Here is a 24,665-nt window from a genome sequence, read left to right as displayed (position 1 = left end):
ACCTGAATCGTCGAGGAAGAGCAAAAAAAAGAAAAAAAAGGGAGTGACAGCACGCCACCACATTTTTTTTTTTAATTTCCCGCTCTTCGCTCAAAAACCATCACAGGTAAGTGAGCTCTTTTAGTCTATTGCAGCTACTATTAGTATGGCGATTTAATTCGATGCAAATGTTGGTTTGTTCTATTAAGTTATATTTTTTTGTTGACAACACCAGCTAATTTCTTTGTTTCAAAGAATAAATATTCGATTCCTGATCTTCCCCCAATATACATTTCTTGAGGATCGAGTGTTATGTGGTTAACACTTTAAAAAAATTTGCGTCCAACGTTTTTCATAGAGCTTTAATTTAAAATGTTTATATTGCGTTGATCGGTGTGACCTATTTATCTCAAAACTAACATGTCAAATATCAAATTCAAAGGCCCAACAAAGGGCATTTTTGGGTGAGCGTTCCATCTCCATAAAAACATCGAATTCGGATTAGCGGGTGTCATGTTGTTGTTTTGGAGCGTTCTTGGTTTTTACGGACGTAATATTACTAAACAGAGACTCGTCTAAACGTGTATACCATGTTTAGATGCATTTCTGCTTGCTAACAAACAGACCGCCCACACGCGCCGTCAAAAACACAGTCACTAACAGCTTGCTCTGTAATGGTAAGTATTCAGAAATTTCTCACTCAGATTCAAGATATAGTTATAAGTGAAAACGGCACCGGGATAATAACAAATATATAAAATGTAGCAATCGATAGATGATAATTAACACTGCTAATGGTATTTTAAAAAAATTTCTGTCTTAGCCCCTCTGTCACGGTCTGTTCACAAACCTTTCTTTGGTCAGCTGCCCGGCTTTTTAGAAAATTGTGCGACCAGTTCTAGTTATTGACGTATTTTTCGTCGGACATAGCTTAAATTGCTTTTAATCCATGGTATCGTTTCTCTTTTCTTTCTTTTTTTTTTTTTCAAAAAAAAAATGTTTATTTTATTTACCCTGAAGAAAATACTGGTCATCGAAAAGGACGTCTTTACCTCATGGGGAGTTACTTGTTTGACCTCTACTTCAACGCATTTTAAATACAGTCAGTCGTAAACGATAGGTGAATGGAGCAAAACGATACTCGCTCAAAATGGCTCGGTCACTCTCGCATGATGCCTTAAGACAACTAGTAAGCGTGCATCAGGTACATTTTAATGAACTCACTCATATTTTTTGCAAATAAGTGTACATAAGAAATTTGTAATTCATAATTCATTCATAATTCCCCATCATGTATTGCCAAAAAATATCTCCGACTGATATAGAAACTCAGTGTTACATATTCTCCAAACTGTTGGCAAAGAAGATACCAATTATGGGAATTCGAGGTTGGCGCGCGAGGACTGAAATATTAAATTAGCAGTACAGGGGTATTACAGTTGGATGTTTTTTTTCGTCATTAAACGCGATGCCTGTTTGTTTACTGAGTGCAAGGACCTCCCATCAGCTAAATTAATTCTCTAAGGCTTAAGACAAAATATATTCGCGTATTTAAGTTTTAATTCGGGGACAACACTGAAATTTAATCCTACGTTTTTACACAGATCGAGTTTTTGCTTATTCTTTCCATGACTAAAACCTTTATAGTGAATTGTGGTACGTTCTATTGCATTTTTCTTATTTTAGCAACATCATGCAATAAGCACAGGTAATATACACGCAAATAATATTGCGATAAATAATTTCTGAGATGATCTTGGACACAACATATAGAAATTAAAAATTGTTCTATAAGGCGGCTAACTCGACCGGCACTTGGTGTAAAACTCAAAATCTCATTTCGTTACCAGTGCACATGCGAGCCCGCCGGTGCCTGTTTTTTTTTTTTTTTTTTTTTTTTTTTTTTTTCATACTATGATGTACCTTTTGAATAATTCGATAGGTTAACCATGCATTGGACACAACAGTGTTTTTTCTTTGTTTTGATCACTTTGATCATTTCTTTGCCTTCTAAACGAGAGTTAAAGTCGAGTTCAAACAACTAAAGAAACATAATAGAGAAAGGTACGTTTTTCGTTATTATGTAGCTCGTTGAACCCAGTTACAAAAGCAATTCTGTTTGAATCCGTGTTAGTTAGAGTCCCATTCAAAGTCAGAGTTATTTGTTAAGGCCCGTTTACACAGGCGATTTTTGTCGCGGCAACTCGATGCAATTTTTGTCGCAGCAAAATTGCATCAAGTTTCAAACATGTTCGAAACCCCTGTGATATCGCGGCAACAAATCGCACTGAAAATCGCACCTGGTTTACACGTGCGATTTTAACTTTAGCGCGACAAAAATTGCATCTAGTTGCCGCGACAAAAATCGCCTGTGTAAACGGACCTTTAAAATTATTACAAGAACAAACCCTGATAATGGCTCGACATTTTAAACCCTTTTTTCATGACTTTTCTTAAACTTTTGTCGTAGTTTTAGTCTATATTCATTTTAATCTTTGGAGAATCCATTGCGAAATAGTTTCCTCTTATAGTAACAAGAATTAATGTTTTCTAAATAAGACTTACAATAGAGTATAATTATGAATTGCGCCCCTGATGTTCCACAATATTTTGAGCAGTTTATAAGTTATAAGCGATATGACCATTTTCTTGAGGCAAATCAGTCCATTCTGTCCTGTTCAGGGCCCCCATAAAGTTATTGTTAATTACCTCTCTGAAAAATAATGTAAAAAATTGAAAGAAAACTTTAATGATGACATTTTAAATCGAAAACGCTTTGGTTTTCAAAACTTCTATCATATTTTCATTTTTAGCCCATAATCCTTTTTGAAGCGTCTTTCGTGAATTTATTCTCAGTTGATTTATCTCAGTTATTTCAATCAACGAACGAACACGTGAAGATTGTTAAACGAAACTTATCCGGTAAAAGTTAACAAATGTTACTTGCGTGGTTTTAGCCTCTGACAGGGCACGAAATGTCCAATATTTTTGAACCTGTAAGTGACAATAACATAATTATAACAAGACCGACACACGCAATCATTATGATGTATTAGCCCTTTGTAGACTCACGTTACAGGTGGTAAGATACGAAATTGTATTTACGATTAGCTAATGAGCTGATTTTTGAGTGAGAAAGCAACGTGATGCGAGATAAAGTTAATATTCTCACTTTGAGTAGAGTCCACGAATGGCCCTATTTTGAAGATAAATTGTCAGTTGTATATATTTTAATTCATTTTAAATGAAAACAGTAGCCGAACCAATTACGATCGGGTGAAAAACTGTTAGTTTTTAAGGCTCAATTTCGTGACAAGTTGCCGTGTAGGGGTCTGTTACCTATAATTGCTAGTGTGTAATTTTCACCTACAAATGCCTTACAGCGTTAACAATCTTAGAACACGGAGACATTTCGAGAAAAAATACTCTGTTTTGCTGGCGTACGTGACATTACTGATATAGGAAAAAATTGCATAGCGACCACTTTTGCATATGGTTAACTCATTTTGTTACCAATAGATGACCACTTTACATGTCGCACGTGCTTAACTGCACATTTCAAATGAAGCTTGCACGCACATTTTACATATGCATTTTTGCTCGGCGTTTCACAGGTTGATTCAAGAATGCGTCTCTCCTTGATAAGAGCAAACATAAACAGACGCATCGAGTCTGTAATTGTCGCCTTCCGATGGTAGGCATATAAGGTTAGTACGCTATTTAAAGCAATCGTTTTTCAGGTTAGGGAACGATGCGGAATTTTCTTTAGCTTCACTAAGTTCAAAGAGCCCTGTAATATCGCCGTACCGTCATCACAACCCTTCACGAGAGAGATGAGAAGAGACAGTTGGATTTCAATGCAAAGTTGCTATTCCTCCTGTTGTTTGATCCTAACAGAAATACTGTCTCTCGTAGGGCGCAAATCTTTACAGTTATTATTGTTACACTACAAATTGTTAGGATCAACTTTCGGGAAAAAAATTGAAGAAGGTCGGCGGCTAACTACTCGTTGGCCAGAAGAGCTTAAACGATTAAAATTGTTTTGACGTCGTTTTACTTATCCAACTCACTCTAGTGTGAGCAAAAGCTACTTTCGAAGAAAAAACCTGGCTGTGCTCTGAGACTTTATTCTGATTCTTATGCTAAGGTTGGAAAAATTATATAGTGGCGTGGATTGTCATCGTGCTATTAACATGTGAATTCTTTGATACAATTCGTGCCCTCCTCGCTAACAGTTCGTAGATACACGGTCATTGCACGTACGTTGTTGTTAAAAAGAAAAATTATTCTCCAATTCTGGCTTAATAAAATACTCAAAATATCTAGTGAGCGGACGGCATTAGACTATACTCGCTGTCTTGTCTATGGCAACAAAGCCCGTGGCTATATGCGCTTTTAGAAACTTGAGTTAATAACAAACAAACGTCAAACTGGCACTGGGTCAAAATATAAGGCTTGTCGGCTTATCGACGCTTCTGTCAATGATTCCGGGTCGGAAATCCCCTTACTGCTTTAATACTCGATGTCGTCACGTTTTGCAGGTTAAAAATAAAATCATGGATATTTTCCAGCCGATTTGAAGCAAAGGAAAGCAAAAATGAAAAAGAGCCAACAGAGAGGCTTCAAAATCCCGCAATTCCCAGAAACCTGTTGTGAAAGCATGTCACGTATGGTGATTATTGGATAAGAGTTCGAAAGCTCCGTCCACATGACGCCGGAGGAATTTGAAAAACGGAGGTTTCACTCTGAAAACGAATCAGTTGTTTCCCGTCCGGAGAAATTTGAAAACGCCCAGCAATAACCGGTCATTTTAGATGTGTGTTTGAGGAAAACTCAGACAGGTAAATCACATGATTATCGCAACGCCATAGTTTTCGAAAAGCTCCGTTTTCAAAATGTTTTCCGTCCACACGAAAACGCAAAGGCGGCGTTTTCAAATTCCTCCGGTTTGAAAAGCGTTTCCGAAAAGCTCCGTTTTCGTGACGGATTAGTGTGGACGGTAGGCCTAACCGTAAAAATAAAGCTGCGTTTTCGAATTTCTCCAGCGTAGCCGGTAGACGGGACCTAAAGCCTCTATCAATCGAATACCACTCACGCACGATTCCCGGTTGTCGTTCGAAAATTTAAGTACTCGCCATCTAAAAGGCTCACTACTTTGAGGTCATGTAAATATTATACAGGTGAAGAAGAAAATTATATATCGACTTAGCATCGTTTATCAACATGCTTGATTTATTCGATCTGAATAAAAAAATATTGGCTCGCCGTCTTTCTTAATAAATGCAGGAAAGTAATGTCTCTAGATCTTTTGCGAAATCGAAACACTTTTTCAGTGCATGCAGTCCTGCGTTTTAAATTTTAAACACGTCATTTGAATAACACATGGCCTGTCAAATAATTGTTTCAGCGTCTCAAAAGACTCATTTCAGGGCTATCACTGATCGGTGGCTAAATTTCGACAATCAAATAAACTCTTACTGTAGTCTTTACTGTGTGTTTTTTTTGTTTTGTTTTGTTTTGTTTCGGTCTTTTGTCGTATACATATACTGTCGTCGTGTTAAAACTGACCATAGTTGTTTCATTTTCTCATCTTTTGGCGTTAGGCCAGCTGTACAGTCCTGCTTGTCTCATATCAATTGACGACACAGCCTTTTATTTTATTGATGGATTTGTCAGTTGTTTAGACATGTTTGGAAGCCAGCCCTTGCGTTGTATCAAGAAGCTACCTTTAATCTATGTAAATACCCATCCGTCAAATTCTTTCAGACTAATTTTCAGTTGTAATTAGCGATATTGATCGACGGATAGGATAGATTCTTCATGAAGGAAAGAACTGAATGATGTCCAGCCCTGAGGCAAGCTTTTTAATTTTCACGTAGTGAAGTGTAGCAACTTGTGCAATTGAACACGGAATCATCATGCACCGCGCTTTTCATTGATGCAACACTAAAGAAAAGCCGCAATATTTTTAATTGTTTTTTTAGCTGGTGCCATCACTGTTTATTAGTATTTCTTTTCTTGAGAAAGTTGGCAAAAAGAATCGAGAAACACGGCAAGTTATGAATTATCAATTATTGTGGTTGCAAAGTCTTTTATAGCCTGTTTTCACTCTTACCACCCCCGTTTCTGTCCGAAAATATAATAATATATAAGCTGGGTCATCAACAGAGAAACGAAATATTAGAACGGATTCTTTAATTCTACACAATCTGGTCAAGCAGTTTGTAACTGTCATTTTGAAGAAAGAGGCAATCTGTAGATTTGTATGTAAAAAAAAATAAACAAGAGTTCACGCGCCGCTTGCAATGATTACTAATTTCAGAAAAAAAACTTAACTGTCCAGGCTGTGTTAACTTGTGATGGTCAGTAACAAGTGTCCAATTAGATACCTCGCGAAGTAGCTTACTAGTAGCTTTCACCTGACATGTAAAGAAGACCTAAACACATAGATACTCACTCAAGTTTACTGATATGAATACACCGCACGACAAGAAGATTTAGTTGATCCGTTTCTTGCTGGGTTATCCAAAATCTAGTAAAACCAAGCACCTGAAAAACTTGTCCTACATTTATCTACAATTTCCTTCTTTATTCGTCACTTTTATTTGTGTTTAATTCTAAAGGGTATCCCGTAGTAAAAGCAGCATTAGAAGAAGCTCCTGTGGTTAAATAATTAAATATTTAACAATGAGAAAATTGATGTCACTGAAATGCGTTTTAAGATGTGGTAGAAAATGTCAATTATGGCAATAAGCGTGGGTTACGCTTTGCTGTTGACAAATTAGGAATATCTTAGTTTGTTGCGAAATTGTGAATTTGAAACTTGGACATAAATTGCTATCGTCCTTGGATGTCGCAGGTATGGGATATGAAACATTTCAAGGCCAACTTATCACTGTCTAAGCTTGTCTAGCTACACACGAATTCTCAACAAACTCGCGGGTGTTCTAACGACTCCCGAGTTCGGTCTTTAGTGAAACACTAACAAATTATGCCACTTATTTTACCATCAAAACAAAATTCTAGAGTATAATTCACGAGCTATTTCAAGGCCGGAAAATTTCCATTATCCACAATTCCAATAGTGAATATTAAGGAACATGCGTTTCTGGTGAGCCCGTGGGCGAAAGTTAGCAGAATACAATGTGAGAATTGTCACTAATAGGCTTCATCTTTTCCGAAATAACCGAAGAAACACAGAATATTATCTAACAGATAATAATATCTATTTCTTTTAATGCAGACAAAATAAGACTGAAAAGTTCAATGGGCTCTTTATGCATTTAGAAGTCATTTTGAACTGGGCGAAATAATTTTCATTTGAATGGAACATATCAGTATTACGATTAAAATATGATGTAAAACAGTAATTTCATAATTATTTTTACGGCTAGTTTCCAGCTTTAGGTCGCACAAAGATCGCATTACCATTAACTATTATAAATATAGCCCACTAATATATTTCCTTTTGCTGTGTCATACTGAATTGAATGTATTATTCTTGGTGGCTAAAACGTTTCTTTATTTACACAAGCTGGTGTCGTATCCGTATCATCGATTCATGCGATTTGTCTTATTAAAACACCTCATATTTCCACAGTGACTAAACCTTCGCTTTGTTGTAGAGATATGTAAGAAAGGAAAGAGTTGCAGTTCTGCCAGTTTTAATGTTCTGGATAAAGTACAAAAATTTCTGAGTTTAAATTTACGATGTTGTCGAAGAGAATGTCTTTTCTCAGAGGGTTTCATGCAAAGTTGATTGCTTCGTCTTCAAAGCCTCGATGTCAATTTTCTAATGTTTTGTCCACTGACAGCTTGTACGATATGTCATGTTACCAAACAACGAAATAGATGTCAGTTGCAATTGTCTGGATAAAGTACCAAAAGCTTCTGAGTTTGAAATAAAATGTTATCGCAAAGAATTTTTTTTCTCTCAGAAAAGGTCGATCGCTTTGCTTTCAAAGCCTCGATGTCAATCTGTAAGCGAACGGTTTCTGATGTTCCGTCCAATCATCTTGTACGATGTGTCATGTCACCAAACAACGTAACGGACGTATAGCTTCTAGAGAACTTGTTCATCTCATCTGAGTATTTTGTAAACTGCTCGGTATTGGAATACTCAGTTAAACATTTGATCGTTTAGTTATCATTATTTAGTATTATTTTTTTTCTGATATAAAGCGAATACTTGCCGAAATTCCAAACTATGGTCCAAGTTGTCTTGAAAACCTCTAAAAGTGTGAAAAGTTGCTCGTGGACTCAGTGTGTTAGTTCTAAAGTGATGTTTTCACTTCCACATTGAAGTTGTAGCATAAATATAATCTAAAACAAGTTAAAGCTCGCTGATATGCCTTTTCAGAAACCACTACTGATAGGTTATTCAACTAAATTGAAAGTTGATGTTAGACACGTAACATGATCAATCCATGAACAAGTATGGCTCAGTTTTCTAGTATCGGTAAAAGCAATGAACAAGTCCTCAAAGTCTGCCTTGAATATGCCAATGAAGACGTCGTAATTGCTAATTACATGCATTAGCACGCGGAATATATTTAAAAATATCTACAAATGAAAATTTCACGATGTAATGTTACGAAATTGTTGACTTAACAGCATGTTTTATGACACCGACGGAAATTACTAGAGAGAAAATGGTTCGCAATTGAAATGTCGTGTTTACCCTCAATAAATAACGACTGAAATGCTAATTTCATACTGTCTTCCCAAGAAGAAAACAACTTCTAAAATTTGCTTTGTTTGACCCTGATTGAGGAGAACAAAGGTACACGAGGAGGTCGAGAATAGTTACTGTAAGGTCTCGGAAATGTAATAACTCTCACAATGAATATCTTGCTGATGAAGGACGCTCGTCGTTCTCGTATGAAACAAATTTAGCATGCAAATTATTCTAAAAAAAAAAATGAAACAGCTGTACTTCTCAGTGGAACAACAATTGCTGGCCAAAAACGTCCAAGAAAACGCAGTCACTAACGGAAGGGAAATTGATTACCGAGGTAAGACCAGCTCTTCTACTCAGTAATAAGGTGAACAATGCGCAGTTTAGTATTGCTGAATATCGACACTCGTTTTCTATTTTAGCTGTAACGTTAAAAGGTGTTGTGCAGACATTATTTACGCGGCTTACACGAAACTCTGTTATCGAGGATCACGATGTTAACAGAGAATCAAGTTGTTCTGGACTACTCAGCTATCCAAAGTAAATCAGTTAGTCTGATCTGGACTAACTTTAAATCGGCCACATCATTGTTCATGCTTAGATCTAAAGCACTTGACTCAAATATTTCGATTTCTCTGTTAAAAGTTAGCCCGCTCTTTAAGTATCCTGCTACACTGAGGGAGTGCAAACTACACAGACACTACCTGATTTGCACTGACAATGCCCCATTCAAAGAGCTTTACTCAAAATCGGTTACACGATCGGTGCGGGAATTAAGAGGCAATTAGCCTCAAAAATAAAATAGGATAATGATCAGTTGTAAAAGGTACAACGGAATTAATGTATCGGTTTGAGCATTTCGTCACGGTATTTTTATCAACGGCGAAAAATTGATGTAATGACACTGATAAATCATGATGTTTTGTGCCAAAGGAGTTAGAAAAAAAAAATTCTGTATGCGTTCAACTTGAGACTTGTTTCTAGACATTTTTTTATCGCTAACATCTTTCAATTTTGTATCACGGTAAAAGGAACATCATGCGAATATCACTTATAGAGCTGAACCAGCAACTTTACTAAGCCGGCACACAGCAATGCAGAACATTTTTGGCAGGCAGTATTTCTGGATGAAAAAGGGGTCTTTTGAAACCAACAGGAATGAAACTTCAAACCTGAAGATTAATATAGAGGTCGGCACACACTAGAGGATACGTTATGGGGACGTGAAGCAGGGACAAGCACGCTTAGGACCCATGTTGCAGGGACAGTAGCTGGTTCACACGAAGCGGATATTGGTTCATGTTGAAGCGAGGACGGTTGCAGGAGCAGTGTAGACGATGCGACATTGAAAAATTGAGGTCGTTTGTCTCTGCTTCAGAACGCACGAAATTTACTTCCAACTGAATTTCTTGCAACATGCTGAGGGGACAAAATGTCTTCCCCACAACAGAACTTCTTCCGGCACTTTGCACGAGGAAAATTGTTACTTTACGTCCCCTAGCGTGTGCCAACCTTTAAGAAAAAAACTATTTATTGGCAGAAAAAGGAATGAAGCGATCCAATCGTGGTGTTACGAAATTCAGCAAAAAAAAATTGATTATATAAACAAACAAATGAACGGAACTGGTTACGAAGTTAGGGTGAAAAACAGTGAGGGAATAAAATTGGACCGGACCGGCTGCATTACGCGGGAAAAACTTGGAATCAGTGGGTTGATAATTCATCTACTTTTTTCTTAGAGCAATTTTGGATCAATTTTATTGTATTTTTCTGCTGCTTCACCTTTTAAGACTGGACTATTGAGGCTCACTAGTACTCCTATAGCTAAGCGCATTGACGCAATAATATAACTTGTACCAGTCTATCTCTTGTTGTAAATAGCCTTTCCGAAATTGGTTTATTTCGCTTTCTTTCTTTTCCACGGCAACTTTTCTGCAGAGTTAGGGAAACGTTCATGTTATTACAGTTTACGTTACTAAAGTTTTTGTTACTGATATAAATTTCACTGTCGTTTGGGCGGATCACTCTATCGAGACAGTCTGTCAAGCTGTGTTTTGAGCATGTTATGAGGTTGTATAAATTGACATTATTTGTAGCTGTTTCATGTATATGTGCATACAAATAGCTTTACTGTTGTAAAATTCAGTCTTTTTCCACAAGCCGATTTTAAAGACTTATGGCTCGGGGTGAGGAAGTGTCCGCGCCGAGTTTCATCATTTATGACTTTATCAACCTGTGAGACTTAGCGAATGATGTTCATCTTGAGGAACAATTTGGTATGACATTTGGTTGTACTTGGAGCTTGTTGTTTTCATGGCAACCGTCAATTGACAGACGTACTTTTCAAAAACTGTAATTTTCTTATTTTTCATCTTTTATTTTAATTTTTTAATTTGTTTTTGTTTGTATAATCTTTTTTTACTTTTTTAGGACATTTTAGCATTTCTCAGTTCATTTTCAGTACTTTTGAATCATAAAAAAAATGCCCGGCCTAAAAAGGGTTACAACTTCATTTCATTACGTCCTCAGGATATTTTTTCTTATCCAGTGTCAGAGTAATATGCATATGCAACAAGAAAAAACACGTCAGGTCGGCTGCCAGATTGATAAATGAAACATAACATTTTCTCCGAGTAACAAGTCGCTGACAGGTAGCGAAGGAAATAATTACGTTATTAAATAGAAGAGCAGATATTCTGAGCGTTGGCTTAGCTTGCGCTTAACGGTTAAGCCTAAGTTTCCAAGCAACACATTTAAAGTCTGCGCTCGAGTACAGTCTAGTGGACCGTTAGGCCGGGCCACTTATCTCCGGTTTCTGTGGCATGAAGCGACTAGGAGTGTTTCTTCTCCTCACTGGATGGGTTGCTAGTCCATTGAAAAGTTACCGCCAGTATTCATTTCCCCAGTACCCATTTATACACCTGGGTGGAGAGAGGCACTGTGAGATCAAAGCGTTCTGCTCCAAAGCACAAAACAATGATCTCGGCCAGGGCTCGAACTTAGTCGGTGCGATCTGCAGTTCAGCCCAGTAACAAATAGGCCACAGCGCCTCCTTCAGACGCTGATGATGTATCAAGGAAGCAAATTGCTGACGAGGCAATTTTTGTAGTATTTTTGTACAATTTCTGATCAGGCTTTATAATCAAAAACTTTTCGGAAACGGGATGCCAAGGAGGATTTAGCCTTCTTAGCGAGCGGAATTCTTAAGCAAGCGATTTTTTCGTGACAGAGGCGCCATTATTTTTATTCTCGCCATTTTAAGCCGCGACTCGACTCTTCACCAATCCCACACGGCTTTGCTACTCGCGTGCTAGCCGCCGTGCAAGCCACGCAGGCTAAGGGGAATTTGTTAAACTCTCCCTATTTCGTTCCGCCTACGTGAAACCCAAAGCAGTTAAAAAATAATTAAAAATGAACGAAGTCAATGTTTTTACTGAAACGTTTGATCAATAAGGCTGCTATTAAAGCTCGAACCAGCTGTCCAGATATTAATTGAACCTCCAATTTACCAACCAGATTGCATGCACGACTGAGGTCGTTTGGACCAAGTGCTGTGAAAAAAGATTAATATAAAGCCCACTCAGAGTGTTGTTACTTCGTCGACTAAACAGATTGGCAGCCCCGCCGCTTAGCCTGACGCCTTCATGATTTGGATAACAAATAAAACGGTTTTAAACATAGCAAAGAAAATTAAGCGTTATCACAGGACTTCCAACATTGTACAACTTTCTTTAAACTACAGCCACCTCCAGTTTCGCCGGTATCAGTATAACTCAAGAACGTAGGAGCGAAATTCAAGCTAAAAAAAAACGCATGTCCAGCCGCTTATACACGTGCAATTGTGAGGCGCGCTCGAAATTGTTTCTGTGAGTTATGGTTCTAAAGCTTGTCATTGTTTAAAGAGGCAGATTACCGTTTACCAGCTGCTTTAAGACGACGCTGATTAATTATTTAAGCCATTCTCACGAAAGGCGAGCTCTTTACTTCTTGGGTTCACCATTTGTATCAAGCTCGGTCTTGGCCCGGTTTATCTATGTAAAGAACGCGAATGACTACAGCTCGCTGTATATAAATCGCACAGTTTTTTTTTTGTTGGTTTGATATTCTACATAGGAAATTTATGACATGAACTTTATGACTCTAGCATTTCTAGGTGATTGTCCACAAGTACAATGGTCACTAGATCAATCTGACATGATCTGAATCTTCTGATCGATTATATCTTTTCCTTTACCTAATAGACATATAATGTATATGTTATAAAATGAAATTTCAATATACCTCCATAGCCTGAGCTACTCGTTTAGGCCTATCCACACTACGTCAGAGAAAATTGAAAATGCAGCTTCATTTCTACGGTTAGGCCTACCGTCCACACTAACCCGTCTCGAAAACTGAGCTATTCGAAATCACCCTTCAAACCGGAGGAATTTGAAAACGCCGGCTTTGCGTTTTAGTGTAGACGGAAAAAGGAGCTTTTCGAAAACGATGATTTTACGATAATCTAGTCATTTTCCTTAAGCACAAATCCAAAATGACCGCTGATAGTTGCGTTTTCAAATTTCTCCTGTGTAGTGTGGACGGAAAACATTTGATGCGTTTTCAGAGTGAAAAACCGTTTTCAAATTTCTCCAGCGTCGTGTGGACGGATCCTGACATGACATGATGCATAGGTTATAAAATGACCTTTCAATATATTTTCATAGCCACTAATTTTAGTATACATGGCAATGATTTTCCAGCCAGTATACTTTACATATTCCTTTATGATTTCGCGCAGCAACTTTTCAATATTCCCTATTTACATATAATTTAGCGAAGTAGTGTCTCACTTTTAGCACTTTTGCCGGCGACAACATTCACTTCTCGGGCGTCATTGTTTTGAAATAAAAGAGAGGCATGTCTAAAAAACCGCTAAAGCTCATTAAATATGTTTTATCGGGGCTTCAATAAGTTGAAACACGCCTTATACCTTGATTGTTTAACTTCAGGTCTGGATGGTTTACTTTTCAGTGAAAATTTATTAAACAAGTTTGTTTTCGTGAATCTCTTCGACCTGTGGGAATACTGTAACTTTATCGAGTGGTTGAATGGAAACACCTTTACTTTTTTTAGAAGAAGAATTAAAAACATATGTGTTTATATATCTTGCTTCGTTAACGTGTTAAAACGTTTTTTTCTAGACATGCAATTTTTTTCTTGCTGACCAAACAGAGAGCAGCTGTGTTTTCAAAGTTCAAAGTCAAAGCTGTGCATTATTTCATGAACAAAGCGCTGCTGTCGCATCGTTTCGACGTATATTCGAGGCAGGATTAATTACATTGCAAAAAAACTAAAGATATACACGGACGTAATTTACCGTGAAAGTCATCTGAAAGTTTTAATTATTTTCACCCAATCAGAATCGTTAAGAAAAGGTTGGCTTCAAATACTGGTAAAAGGATTTCTCGTGGACTGGTTGTGATAATTTGAATATCAGTGAAGGGAAATTTATCAATCCGCCGCAAAGCCCAACTTTGCCTGACTGGCACTGATAGCCTGTTCACTCGATTGTAAATAACGAGGTAAAGAATGGTCGTTATATTTTATTTTATTTATTGTCTTTTTATCTTAGTTTAGAAAGAAACTAGTAAGCTTTAAACGAGAGTAGAGATAAAAGAGACGAGGCAATGGCTGATCACTGTTTTACGACTAAACCAATTTTCTCCAATCCTCAAAAGATCCCGCTACCATCGAAAGATAATCTTTACAAGAATCCCTTGTTTACGGTAACGTTTTCATTTCAAACTAGTCTCGTTTTTGCGTCTTGTATCATTACGTTTTTTTTTCAAAAAAGCTCATTTTCAGCGTTGATTTAAACACCATTTTAGCCGGCGTAGGTTTGTAATAATCTGTCGGTTCTCACTGAAAGAGGAGAAGCCAAAAAAAATTACTGTTCAGTTTGCTTTACAGTGTAGCTGGGACTATCTTATATATCTAGTCACAGTAACGTCGCTTGCGGAGTGCACTAGAAAATCATTGATCGATATAATGAAACTTTCTCAGCAAACCATGATGATGTACCGAGGGTGGAATTCTGTCCCTCCACTGCAGAAATTTACACTTTCAGTGGCGTCATTAACCACGTCGAATAAACAAACCGCAATTAAGAATCTCCTTTAGTAAAAACGATAAATGCGTTCAGCATTCATCTTAATTGTCTTTCGCGAGTTCCGGTAGTGACATTTCATACGCGGCCGTTTGATAAGCGATCAGGGTTTAATGATTTAACTCTTATTAGTTTGGGTTTTGTTCCGACGAATGTTTGTTCATCTCATTTGCAAAAGAACCTGTTTTATTTTAGCTGTTTACTTACAGTCGTCCTTAAGTAGACATGTTGCCATGGTAACTTAGAAACCAACCTGATTCGCGTGCAACGATCCCGCTGTTATTGTTTGTCTCATGTCGGCTGATTAAAAAATATAATTTTTGGATTCTATGAAATTTTACACTAACATACGGGGTCAGCCTACAGCAGGTAATTTTTCGGGGATATTCCAAGTTCAAAATGTAATAATTTTTAGATATGATCTGCCTTCTTCGTCTCAGAGAAATTTCAGACTAATCAAGCTTATGAATTGTTCATAAAATTGCGAACATCAATTAAGAAGATGTCTGGTATAGAAAAGAAGATCTAAGATGGTGACGTGGGTAGGCCGATAATATATTTCAACTGAGCCGCTTTTAAAAATATTAATTGCGGCAAAATGCACATGTCAAAATATGCGTCTTCTACATATGGTGCAATAAATTGTAGAACATTGTCACAGAACGGCTCGCACCTTTGCGGTCCGTTTAATTCATTGGTCACGTTTTTAATTTCCTTTACTCGTCAGTCTGTGTGATATAAACAACTTCGAATTCCAATGTCCCTGAGTGGTAGAGAAAAGAAAAGTTAATCATCATATCAGAAACTGCTAAGAAATAATAATTCCGAGCATCTCACAGCATGTTCCATGGTCCACACGTGACAAACTTCCTGAATACACCAGAATTTGTGTTCCTGAAGAATATCAGTACAGTGTTACCTCCATAACATGTACTTCCACATTCGGGAAACTACTGAACTCTTAGTGCGCAACGAGAAATGTGCCTCATTTGCAAATCGGACGGACTTACTTCAACTCAACTCAGCCCAACTTCTTTATTGCGCTCTATTTACAGGGTTTACATTGGTTAGTGTAAAATGAAGTGAAAGAGAAATATTTGCAACATATGCCTCGACAAGAAATTTATAGCCATAGGTCCTGCAACATGTGCAGCAGAACAAAACAATGAGTTTTGCAAACATTTTGAAGAAGATTTGGTTGAGAGTGAAGTTATATTCACAGTCTCCGTTAACACGTTTTAAACTTTTTCACTTTTTGGCAGACAAAGAACGGAGTGAACATACTACAGAAACATGAGTGATTTTGCTGCTCAAGAAGAATTCCCGATGAAAATACGGGGTAATAAAGCTATAGACCCACCGAAGGAGAAAGAAGGAGCTGAGGACCACAGACCTAACCATGCAAACGACATTCACACGGAATCTTGGGTAGAAAGGAGCCCGCAGCCCCGAAGAATCCTAGACGGCGATCCAACAAAAGAAATCGCTTGTCAATCTTGTGCAGCGAACGAGTCGCGCAGCAAACTGATTTACCATGTCAGTTACAACGGGAGAATGAGTCTACCAGTCAACGGGAGATACGCAAATAAACTCCAGAGGAAAACGAACGGTTTACCGGCCAGTGCTGCAATTAGACTCCTATCTGAAAAGGAAAACGGTTTTCCATCACAGCTAAAGAGAGAACACAGGTCGCAGTCTGGGAAGATAACCTGCTGTGGGTCTTCTCTTAGACGAGCTTTCCAAGAGCGAAACCCTGAGAAGCCGTGGAAGAGTAAAGGAGACTACTTTGTAGCAGTGCTATCGTATCTCCTGGGAGTTGGAAACGTCATCAGGTTTCCTCAACTGTGCTTCAAACACGGAGGAGGTAAGGACGAGAGCACATAACACCCGGCAAGAATGCCGTAACATACAGCTAACATACGTGTTACGTTGAGAACTTCAGTCTGCTAGAGAAAATCGGGAATATAAACTGAAGGATTGCTGGCCTGCTATAAAATCAACGTGTCTTTACACTCTACTGGACTCGCTATTGACACTTGACACTTTTACACTGCCTGCTTCCATTCAGGGGGTCGAAACGCGTATCGATTGACAAACGGGAAAGGGGAAAAAGTGTTGGGGATTGCCTTGGGCGGATCTAGGAGAGAAGCCCTTTCCATTATTGCTAACTGGAGCAAAGAGGAACCCGACTTTTGCCCCACTCCCCAGCTCTCCACACACACATGCTTTCTTTTGAGCACGAAAGGATGGGGTCTATCTTCATTTCGCCTTGGGAATCTCCATAGCCATGCCATCACTGGCAACAACAATGGACCAGCATTCCATTCAGAACTCCGCGATATTTCTGTCACTTCATTCCGTAGCAGCTTCTTGAGCCGGATTATACGAGGAACGGAATTGAGAAATTTTAAAATAGATAGATAGAAACTTTGTAGCCTGGGAAAATCCGATAACAGTGCTAGTATGAGGACGCAAAACAAATCAGTATAGGAAAAAAAGGAAACAATTAAAAAAAAACTATTCACTGTTAACTATTATAATATAAAATCTAATACTAATTATACTTATCTAATAACCCGCCATGAACATACTTACCCGAAAGAATCCTCATCTCTGCTTTATGATAAAACAAACCAGTTACTCTACTTTTACCAACAAACACGTAAATAAGTTTTTAAAGTTTCTAGAGTGACCGCTATATACGTGTGTTATTTTGTAGGCGCATTTTTCATCCCATACTTCATTATGCTAATCTTGGAGGGAATTCCATTGATTTGCCTGGAAATGGCCATTGGACAGAGATTGGGGAGGGACTCCGTCATGGAGTCCTGGAGGGATCTCAGTCCCAGTCTCAGAGGGATCGGCGTAGCTGCGACGCTGATGAGCCTGGTAACGTGTTTCTATTACAACTACATTGTGTCTTGGTGCTTTTATTACTTTATTCATTCAATGAGGAGTTCATTGCCATGGAACACTTGCCCCACGTTAGACAACACTGCTAATGGAACTCAGGTCCCAGAGTGCTCAAAGAGTAGTCCTGCCAAGTATTATTGGTACCGAGAAACATTAGACGTAGCAGATGATATCAACAAGAGCACGGGTAAGAGATGACGTCGTCTGATCTGATATAACTAATAATATTCCTTAAATTTCAGTATGGTTCAGACATATGGCAAGAACCACATTAGAGCATTGTTGAATTGAATCTTTTAATACAGTAACAGCCTAGTTTGCATCTGTGGCCAATCAAATACCGTTGGCAAATCGCTATAACAGACTTTTGGATTTTCAATTTTCTGTGGATGGCATTGTCTTCCAAATAGCTCAATGTCACAGTCTAGGTTTCCCTGCATTTGATGGTTTATTTCTATATATATTTGTTAAAAGATAAAAACCTGAAACAAAAGAATGCAAAGCACGAGTCGCTTTTTGAGCGTATACATCACAAGTCGAATAAGTGCGAACGGAGTAGAATTAACGTGTGGAGTATTCCAATTAGAGTAAGGCTTTCTCTTAGGTTAGGTTAGCTCAGGAGTAGAGGACAAACAACGGACAAAATGCTGCAAAACATTGTTTGAAAAACCACAATATTAATGCGTTCATAAAGCTTTTAACGACTTTGACATTTGTTGATCTAACTCAGTATAATAATATTGACAGGAATCAACATGTACCTGTATTTGTTCGTCGTGGCGTGCTGGACCATATCGTTTCTACTGGCTATGCGTGGCGTGCGGAGGGCCTCAAAGGTAAGTATTGATCACGTGTGCGCTTTTAAAGACCGTCCTGTGTGATTGGTAGCTAGTTATTTTTAAAAATGTAAACCGTGGAACAGAGAAACGTCTCGCATAGAAAAATTGAATAGATTCTCTGGACTCTCTCTTTCTCCTTTAAAAGAACTATCTTTCTTGAAAGAATCCAAAATCATTTTCAATTTCTAACATTGTTTTTGTAAAAAAAGTTGTGATATGTAACATGCAGATACGTCTCACAGTCTCATTGTCTCTGGATAAAGAAAAAACTTTTGCGACAATGGAGACGCGCTGTGCAATGGGCATATTTTGTGCGAAAACTAATAACAAAAAGGAAGCTTGCATACATGATGTAATACTCACCAGATAAAACCCAGTTTATGTGTGCCAGCTCTGTCTTAATATAAATCTGAATTTTTCTGCAGATCTTGCTCGTGGTTCTTATTTTCATCGTCCTCAATCTCGTCACGTTTTTCTTTGTTAGCGTTCATCTGGATGGCTGGGCGCAAGGACTAGCTCGTCTTTTCATTCCCGAGGTATGTAACCTACAGTAAAATTTAAATTGATTTATTCACATCAGCTTGCTCAAAGCACGTGTGGTCCTACGCTTTTAGGCACTCTTTAGAGACTGTAATGAGCAGTTCTGTGTGGGCTTTTAAAGTAAATCACGCCCTGGTGTTGGCTGTTTCCGCATCGCCAAGAATGCTTTCATCTTAGAAGACATGTACTTACAGTTCCTAGTTTTTTAGACGCGCGGCATAATAATTTCCATGTGGAGGATTAGTGAACCGTGATTGGTCAACAGAGTTAGCTTTGGGAATACCCGTGTGTCTTCCGAAATTTTAATCGCTGTCAATCATGAGAAGTAAATCCCAATGATTTTGGTCAGACCGTCACTGGCTTTTTTGAGGGTCTGGATGGGGTTTAACTAGCTGGGAATTGGACAAAATTTTAACTGGTTAGCTGAGAAATGGAGCTAAAGGGGTTTTCAACTGAGTGTCGTAAAACCAAAACCAAACCAATTAATTTCTAATTTGATTACTCAGCCAATCTCAAACTCTAATAAAACCAACACCAAAACCAAAGTAATTGCCTGATTACTTTCGACACTGAATTGAAAACCACTCTGACACGCTTCCGTTTTGAACTGATAGCTCAACTGCTCGTTCCCAGGGTCTCTCATCTTTCCGCCCTAGCCCTACCCTATTTTAAACTAGTACATATGTTATTTCACAGTGGGAAAGGCTCGAAGATCCCGTCGTATGGATGGACGCCGCAGGACAAATTTTCTACTCTTTAGGGGTAGGGTTCGGAAGTTTAACCCTCTTTTCCAGTGGAAACCCATCCAAGAACAACTGTTATATGGACGCGATCATGGTTGCACTGGGGAACTGCGCAACCTCTCTGTGGGCCAGCATAATCATGTTTTCATTCTTTGGTTTCAAGGCTAATTACAAAGTTAACAAATGTGATCTGGATAGGTTAGCGGCGCTTGCCGGTAACAGCTCCATAACTAACGCGACGAAAACAATATCGTGTAGTAGGCGAGAAATATTTGACCAAGTAAGTGTATACATAACAGAGTGACCTTATCTTTAAGCCAAGTAGGGCTTTCTAATATCCAATCTTAACTTGTACCAACAATCACTAGCATTCTATAACGATGAGGAAAATAGGCAGACAAGGAGACTTTTCCGTAATATGAATTTTTACAGCTTTATGGCCTGAATGTCGGTAGGGTGACTGATAGATTTAGTCATTTAGGCCGTGCTGTTTACGCATAGCCTGGGGCTCTAGCCTTGACTAGGTACTCAGTAGACAACAAGCAGACCTTCTTTCTATTTATAGATTGACGAAACGAGGCGTATACGCCCTTTCTCCTCTCATTCTTTGCCACTTAATTTTCGATGAACTAAAGGAAACGCTATACTGCTTGTAGCCTTGGTATTTACGGTTTATTTCTTTGATATTTTCCTCCGGCGCCGCAAGTTAGTCGTGTTTGTCTCTGGTTTGGGTTTTTTCTCACCGTTCCTTCGAGGTTACAGGCATTACATCGACGGCTGGGTCATCTTGTCCTTTAAAACCTGACTTCGAGACTTTGATAACTGAAATAAGCTGATATCATCTAAGAACAACGGCAGATACCAATAGTTCTAGGCGGTATTTGGCCTGAATTTTAATACTTTATCGGTGTGATAATATTGTATGCCTATTTTTGATTTAACCTACGATTCCGTTTTTCCTTAAATGTTTTCAACCCTGGGATTCAACAACAAAGATTGGTTGGAGTGAATTAAAGTCTAATATTGCTGTCTGTGCTTCCGTTTCAGCTTCCTCCAGGAGTATCTCTCGGGTTTGCGGGATTAAGCGAAGTATTTACCGAGATGACTAGCCTTTATCCATCACTGTGGTCTTGTCTCTTCTACCTACTTCTCTTTCTGCTCGCCTCCTCGAGCATGCTGGGAATGATAGAGATAGTTGTTACAACTTGCAAAGAAATGAAACTTTTTTCAAGAACTTGGAGAAACGAAGTGATTTGTGGTAAGCCCAGTTGCACTGCACGATGTAAATGTTATTTTTAATACTTTAGATTGTATCCTGAGGGTGGGAGAGGGGAGAGCGGGGCATTAGGAATCAGCAGGGCACTGATGATGCGCGCCATTTATTTCGCTGCGACGGCTGGCAAATGTTGAAGTGGTTATTTATCACCTTGAAGCGGTAAACAGTACGTTTTCGCTTTCAAGAAAAAATATTTTGTACATATGGAACCCGAAGAGTTTTCTTAACTTCGTATACAATAAAAGAGGATTTGTCAAAATTGCGCTCTGTTATTGATTTTACTAAGCAACATCAGATTATGATAAGCAACTACAGAATACCCAATTTCAGAGCCAGTGACAAGTTCACGCAGTAGCATGTTTCAGTAACGACAAAGTACACAAGAAAAGTTCGCAATCTTTTAAGACGTACTTACATGGGCACATCCTGTCAGTCGATTTAAACTCCATGAGGCAAATTAGCTTTTCGCTAATTAATTTACGTTTTTTCCCCTTTCTTTCCCTTCTTGCAGGCATATTCTGCCTAGTAATGTGTATAAGTAACCTGTTATTCGTGCAGTCAACCGGTTTTTACCTACTGGAGATTATCAGCAGCGCCAGTTCTATTCCTCTTCTCCTCACTGGATTGGCGGAGTGTATAGGCGTGGTTTTTGTCTATGGAATGGACAAGTAAGTGAATCAGTTGAGCGACTATAGCACCAAGGATAGGAAGGAGACTGGTGCTGGTGCTAATGTACAGAATTATGAGCTTGACTGTGGAATTAAAATAGAATGCAATGAAACGTATTCGGAGGGCTCCACTGAAAACCGTCTTTGGCGAGTTGGATTCCTCACTAAATATTATTATTATTATTATTATTATTATTACAAACGTATTCAAGTCCGGTGCCGGCCCCAATATTCATCGTGCGCCCGAGTGGCGTCAACGGATACACTGAATGCACGGTTTGATCTTTCTTCTAAAATCGTCGGTACTTAGAATTTGTTGCAAAGTTGGTCCAGCAATTCACTGGTACCCAGTTATACACCCAACAAGGAAAGAAGCGCTGCGACGGCCTCCACATTTATTTAGTCTAGTAGCGTCTACGCCACTATATACGCATTGCGTGCCTATGACTATTAAAAAAAAAAAAAAGAAAAATATCTGTTTTATGCCAATGTAAAATTTACCAAAATACGGCTTCCCCATAAATGGACATTGAAAGTTAGAGTTTGTTAAAACTCTGGTATTTTCATTTCGTATCTTGAAAAACTATAACTGAATAGCAAAATTTCTTACATCATCTTGCAGGTTTTCGAAAGATCTTTGTGCGATGACAGGAGAGCAAGTGAACAGCAGGTGGAAGGTTTGCTGGAAGTTTGTTTCACCGCTGATCATACTCAGCGTTATAATTGGAGGAATTGTGCAAATGATCAGACAGATAGCTCGAGGAGAGTTCTCCTACACAGCCTGGGACAGAGATGAGGTAAATCAGAACAGAGAAGCGATTTGGATCAGTGTGGTTTTGTGATCACTGTCCTTTGTAGTGTGCCTGAAAGTTGGATGATAAATCACTTGCTAGACATTTTAACATGCAATACAGCTGTTTCTTTTTACGCGTCATTTGTATCTTGACACACCCGGTAAATACCGCAAGACTGGGGAAATAACTCACAGCAATACTACACACTGAAATGAGTTATTAGAATAAATAATTTCTCAGTTACTTCGCGCGCTTTTATTGGTCATTTTAACGGGCCGCTAAAATTTAAATTGTTATTGACTTTCATAGCAAGTTAAAGATTGTGAATTAAAATGTGCTAACCACTTAATTTCGAATTGACTCGTTTACTTTCGACTCGGTCGAAATCCGTCTCACACACAGTAGATATATATAATAAATATATCACTGATCTCGTTTTTCCAGTCCGTTCTGTAAGTTTGGGATCCTCGTTTTTCTTCTTAGCTACGATTCATGGTCCGCGCGCTTCGCGCTTGTGCCGTTAATCGAAGGGGAAAAAGCTCGGTCCGTAACTTACAATCCGGACCTCGGACTCGGTGAATAAGAGATATATGTTTCTCTTTTCAGGCAAAAGTGAAGTACCCACCTTATCCTCCATGGGCGTACGTAATCTACATGGCGTTTGCTCTTATTCCTTCAATATGCATTATTTATCCACCGCTTCATGACTGTTTCACGCGCCGCAGAGCGCAGCCTGAGACGAGAGAGAATTTTAGTGACAGCGGCTCTTCTGGCATCTCATCATGCGAGCTGGGCTGTATTGTCGGACGATCAAGGTCTTATAACATTACCCCTATTAGTAGTCCATGCGTTAATGGTCATGTGAACAGGACAGTCGACGAGGAAGACTGACAGAACGAAGAGGTCACGAAGAAACGCCGAATGCTTCCGAACTTGCCCGAGCGTTCTCCAACGACAGGCTTATCTCCTAAAGTTTGGTTTTGAAGGATTTACTTTACGGCTGGCGTGTCTTAAAAAAACTTAACCCTAAGTTTTCAAGTTGTCTGTTACGTTCGTAGTCCGTCCTAGATCAGTTCTTGTGATTTATTCGTAGCCGCCTTTTTGATATTCTTCTACATTAGCAAGTGCCCTTTTGATTTAGCTTTACTCAACGCAAAAAAGAGAAATTTGACTCTCATTAAGCTGTTTTGGCATCTGGGAATCTAACATGACATCGTATCTATGGGTGCGTTCCTTCGGGGTACGTGATCTGGATCACGATCAGTGATCCAAGATCGCTTAGATCATGGTGCATCAAAGGAGCCGATGAATCCACTCTGGTCACAGATACATCGGTTCCTTTGATGCACCACGATAGGAGTGATCTTGGATCACTGATCCTTATTCAGATCACCCCATAGGAACGCACCCTATGTATAAGGGGATATTGTTGCAGTCATGATGGGGGGGGGGTAAGCTATAAGGTGTAATCTGCTGTGTCCATTTTCTAATGGATTCGTCTAATGGATTCGATGATAGGAGCTAAATAGTTCAAATTTTAATGAACTGAGTTTATTGCTAGTATGAGAAGACGTGAAGCCTGATATTAAGTAAGACAAACTTGACAGGCGCTTGTTCTCAGTCAAGACTAACATACAATGACGTGACAAAAAAAAAGAAAAAGAAAAGAAGACAATCATTTTTACATTTTATATTTGTCTATTTTCATAGCCCGCTTTTTAGAGTTTTTAGGATAAAAAAAAATAATGAAATATTCACAATTAGACTTTCCTGTCTTTTTTAATAATTCTTTCATGTTGGAAAGAACTCCCGTTAGTCTCTTTGGGCTCGTCACGCAGTCTCTCGAGTGCGTGACAAACCATAAGTGCGTTACGCTGGGAGCAGTCTCTCTTTTGCTTGAGAATCCGCGGGGAAGAACGCAAACGAACAGAGGCGAGGGGCCGGTGAAGCCGCGAGTAGCGCGGGCGTCGTTGCCGTTCGTCCCCACGGATTCTCGAGCAAAAGAGAAACTACTCACTTGATATAAGAACGTCTGCGGGAGATCCCTGCTGGTTCTGCCCACTCGTGACCTGCAGACGTGCTCGCAGC

The 24,665-nt window shown here is 38.8% G+C and overlaps 1 protein-coding gene across 7 annotated transcripts; it reads left to right on the top strand.

Moving 5' to 3' along the window:
* LOC145466414 (sodium- and chloride-dependent transporter XTRP3A-like) lies at nt 1-24,302 on the top strand. Of its 7 annotated transcripts, none has more exons than XM_081450130.1 (10): nt 1-106; nt 16,067-16,668; nt 17,524-17,904; nt 18,465-18,553; nt 18,982-19,092; nt 19,793-20,119; nt 20,887-21,097; nt 21,627-21,783; nt 22,406-22,580; nt 23,184-24,302. In XM_081450130.1, exons 2-10 carry the CDS (start codon nt 16,098-16,100, stop codon nt 23,466-23,468), a joined length of 2,307 nt encoding a protein of 768 aa, XP_081306256.1. In that variant the 5' UTR covers nt 1-106; nt 16,067-16,097; the 3' UTR covers nt 23,469-24,302. The 7 variants fall into 7 exon arrangements, with proteins under 7 accessions (XP_081306256.1, XP_081306257.1, XP_081306255.1 ...); XM_081450131.1 differs by lacking the exon at nt 1-106 and adding an exon at nt 633-656; XM_081450129.1 differs by lacking the exon at nt 1-106 and adding an exon at nt 1,904-2,043.
* Nucleotides 24,303-24,665: the final 363 nt, after the last annotated feature.

Source organism: Orbicella franksi, chromosome 13 (assembly GCF_964199315.1).
Source record: "Orbicella franksi chromosome 13, jaOrbFran1.1, whole genome shotgun sequence".
NCBI classification, from domain to species: Eukaryota; Metazoa; Cnidaria; class Anthozoa; order Scleractinia; family Merulinidae; genus Orbicella; species Orbicella franksi.
This window is presented reverse-complemented; position numbering and strand designations above follow the sequence as displayed.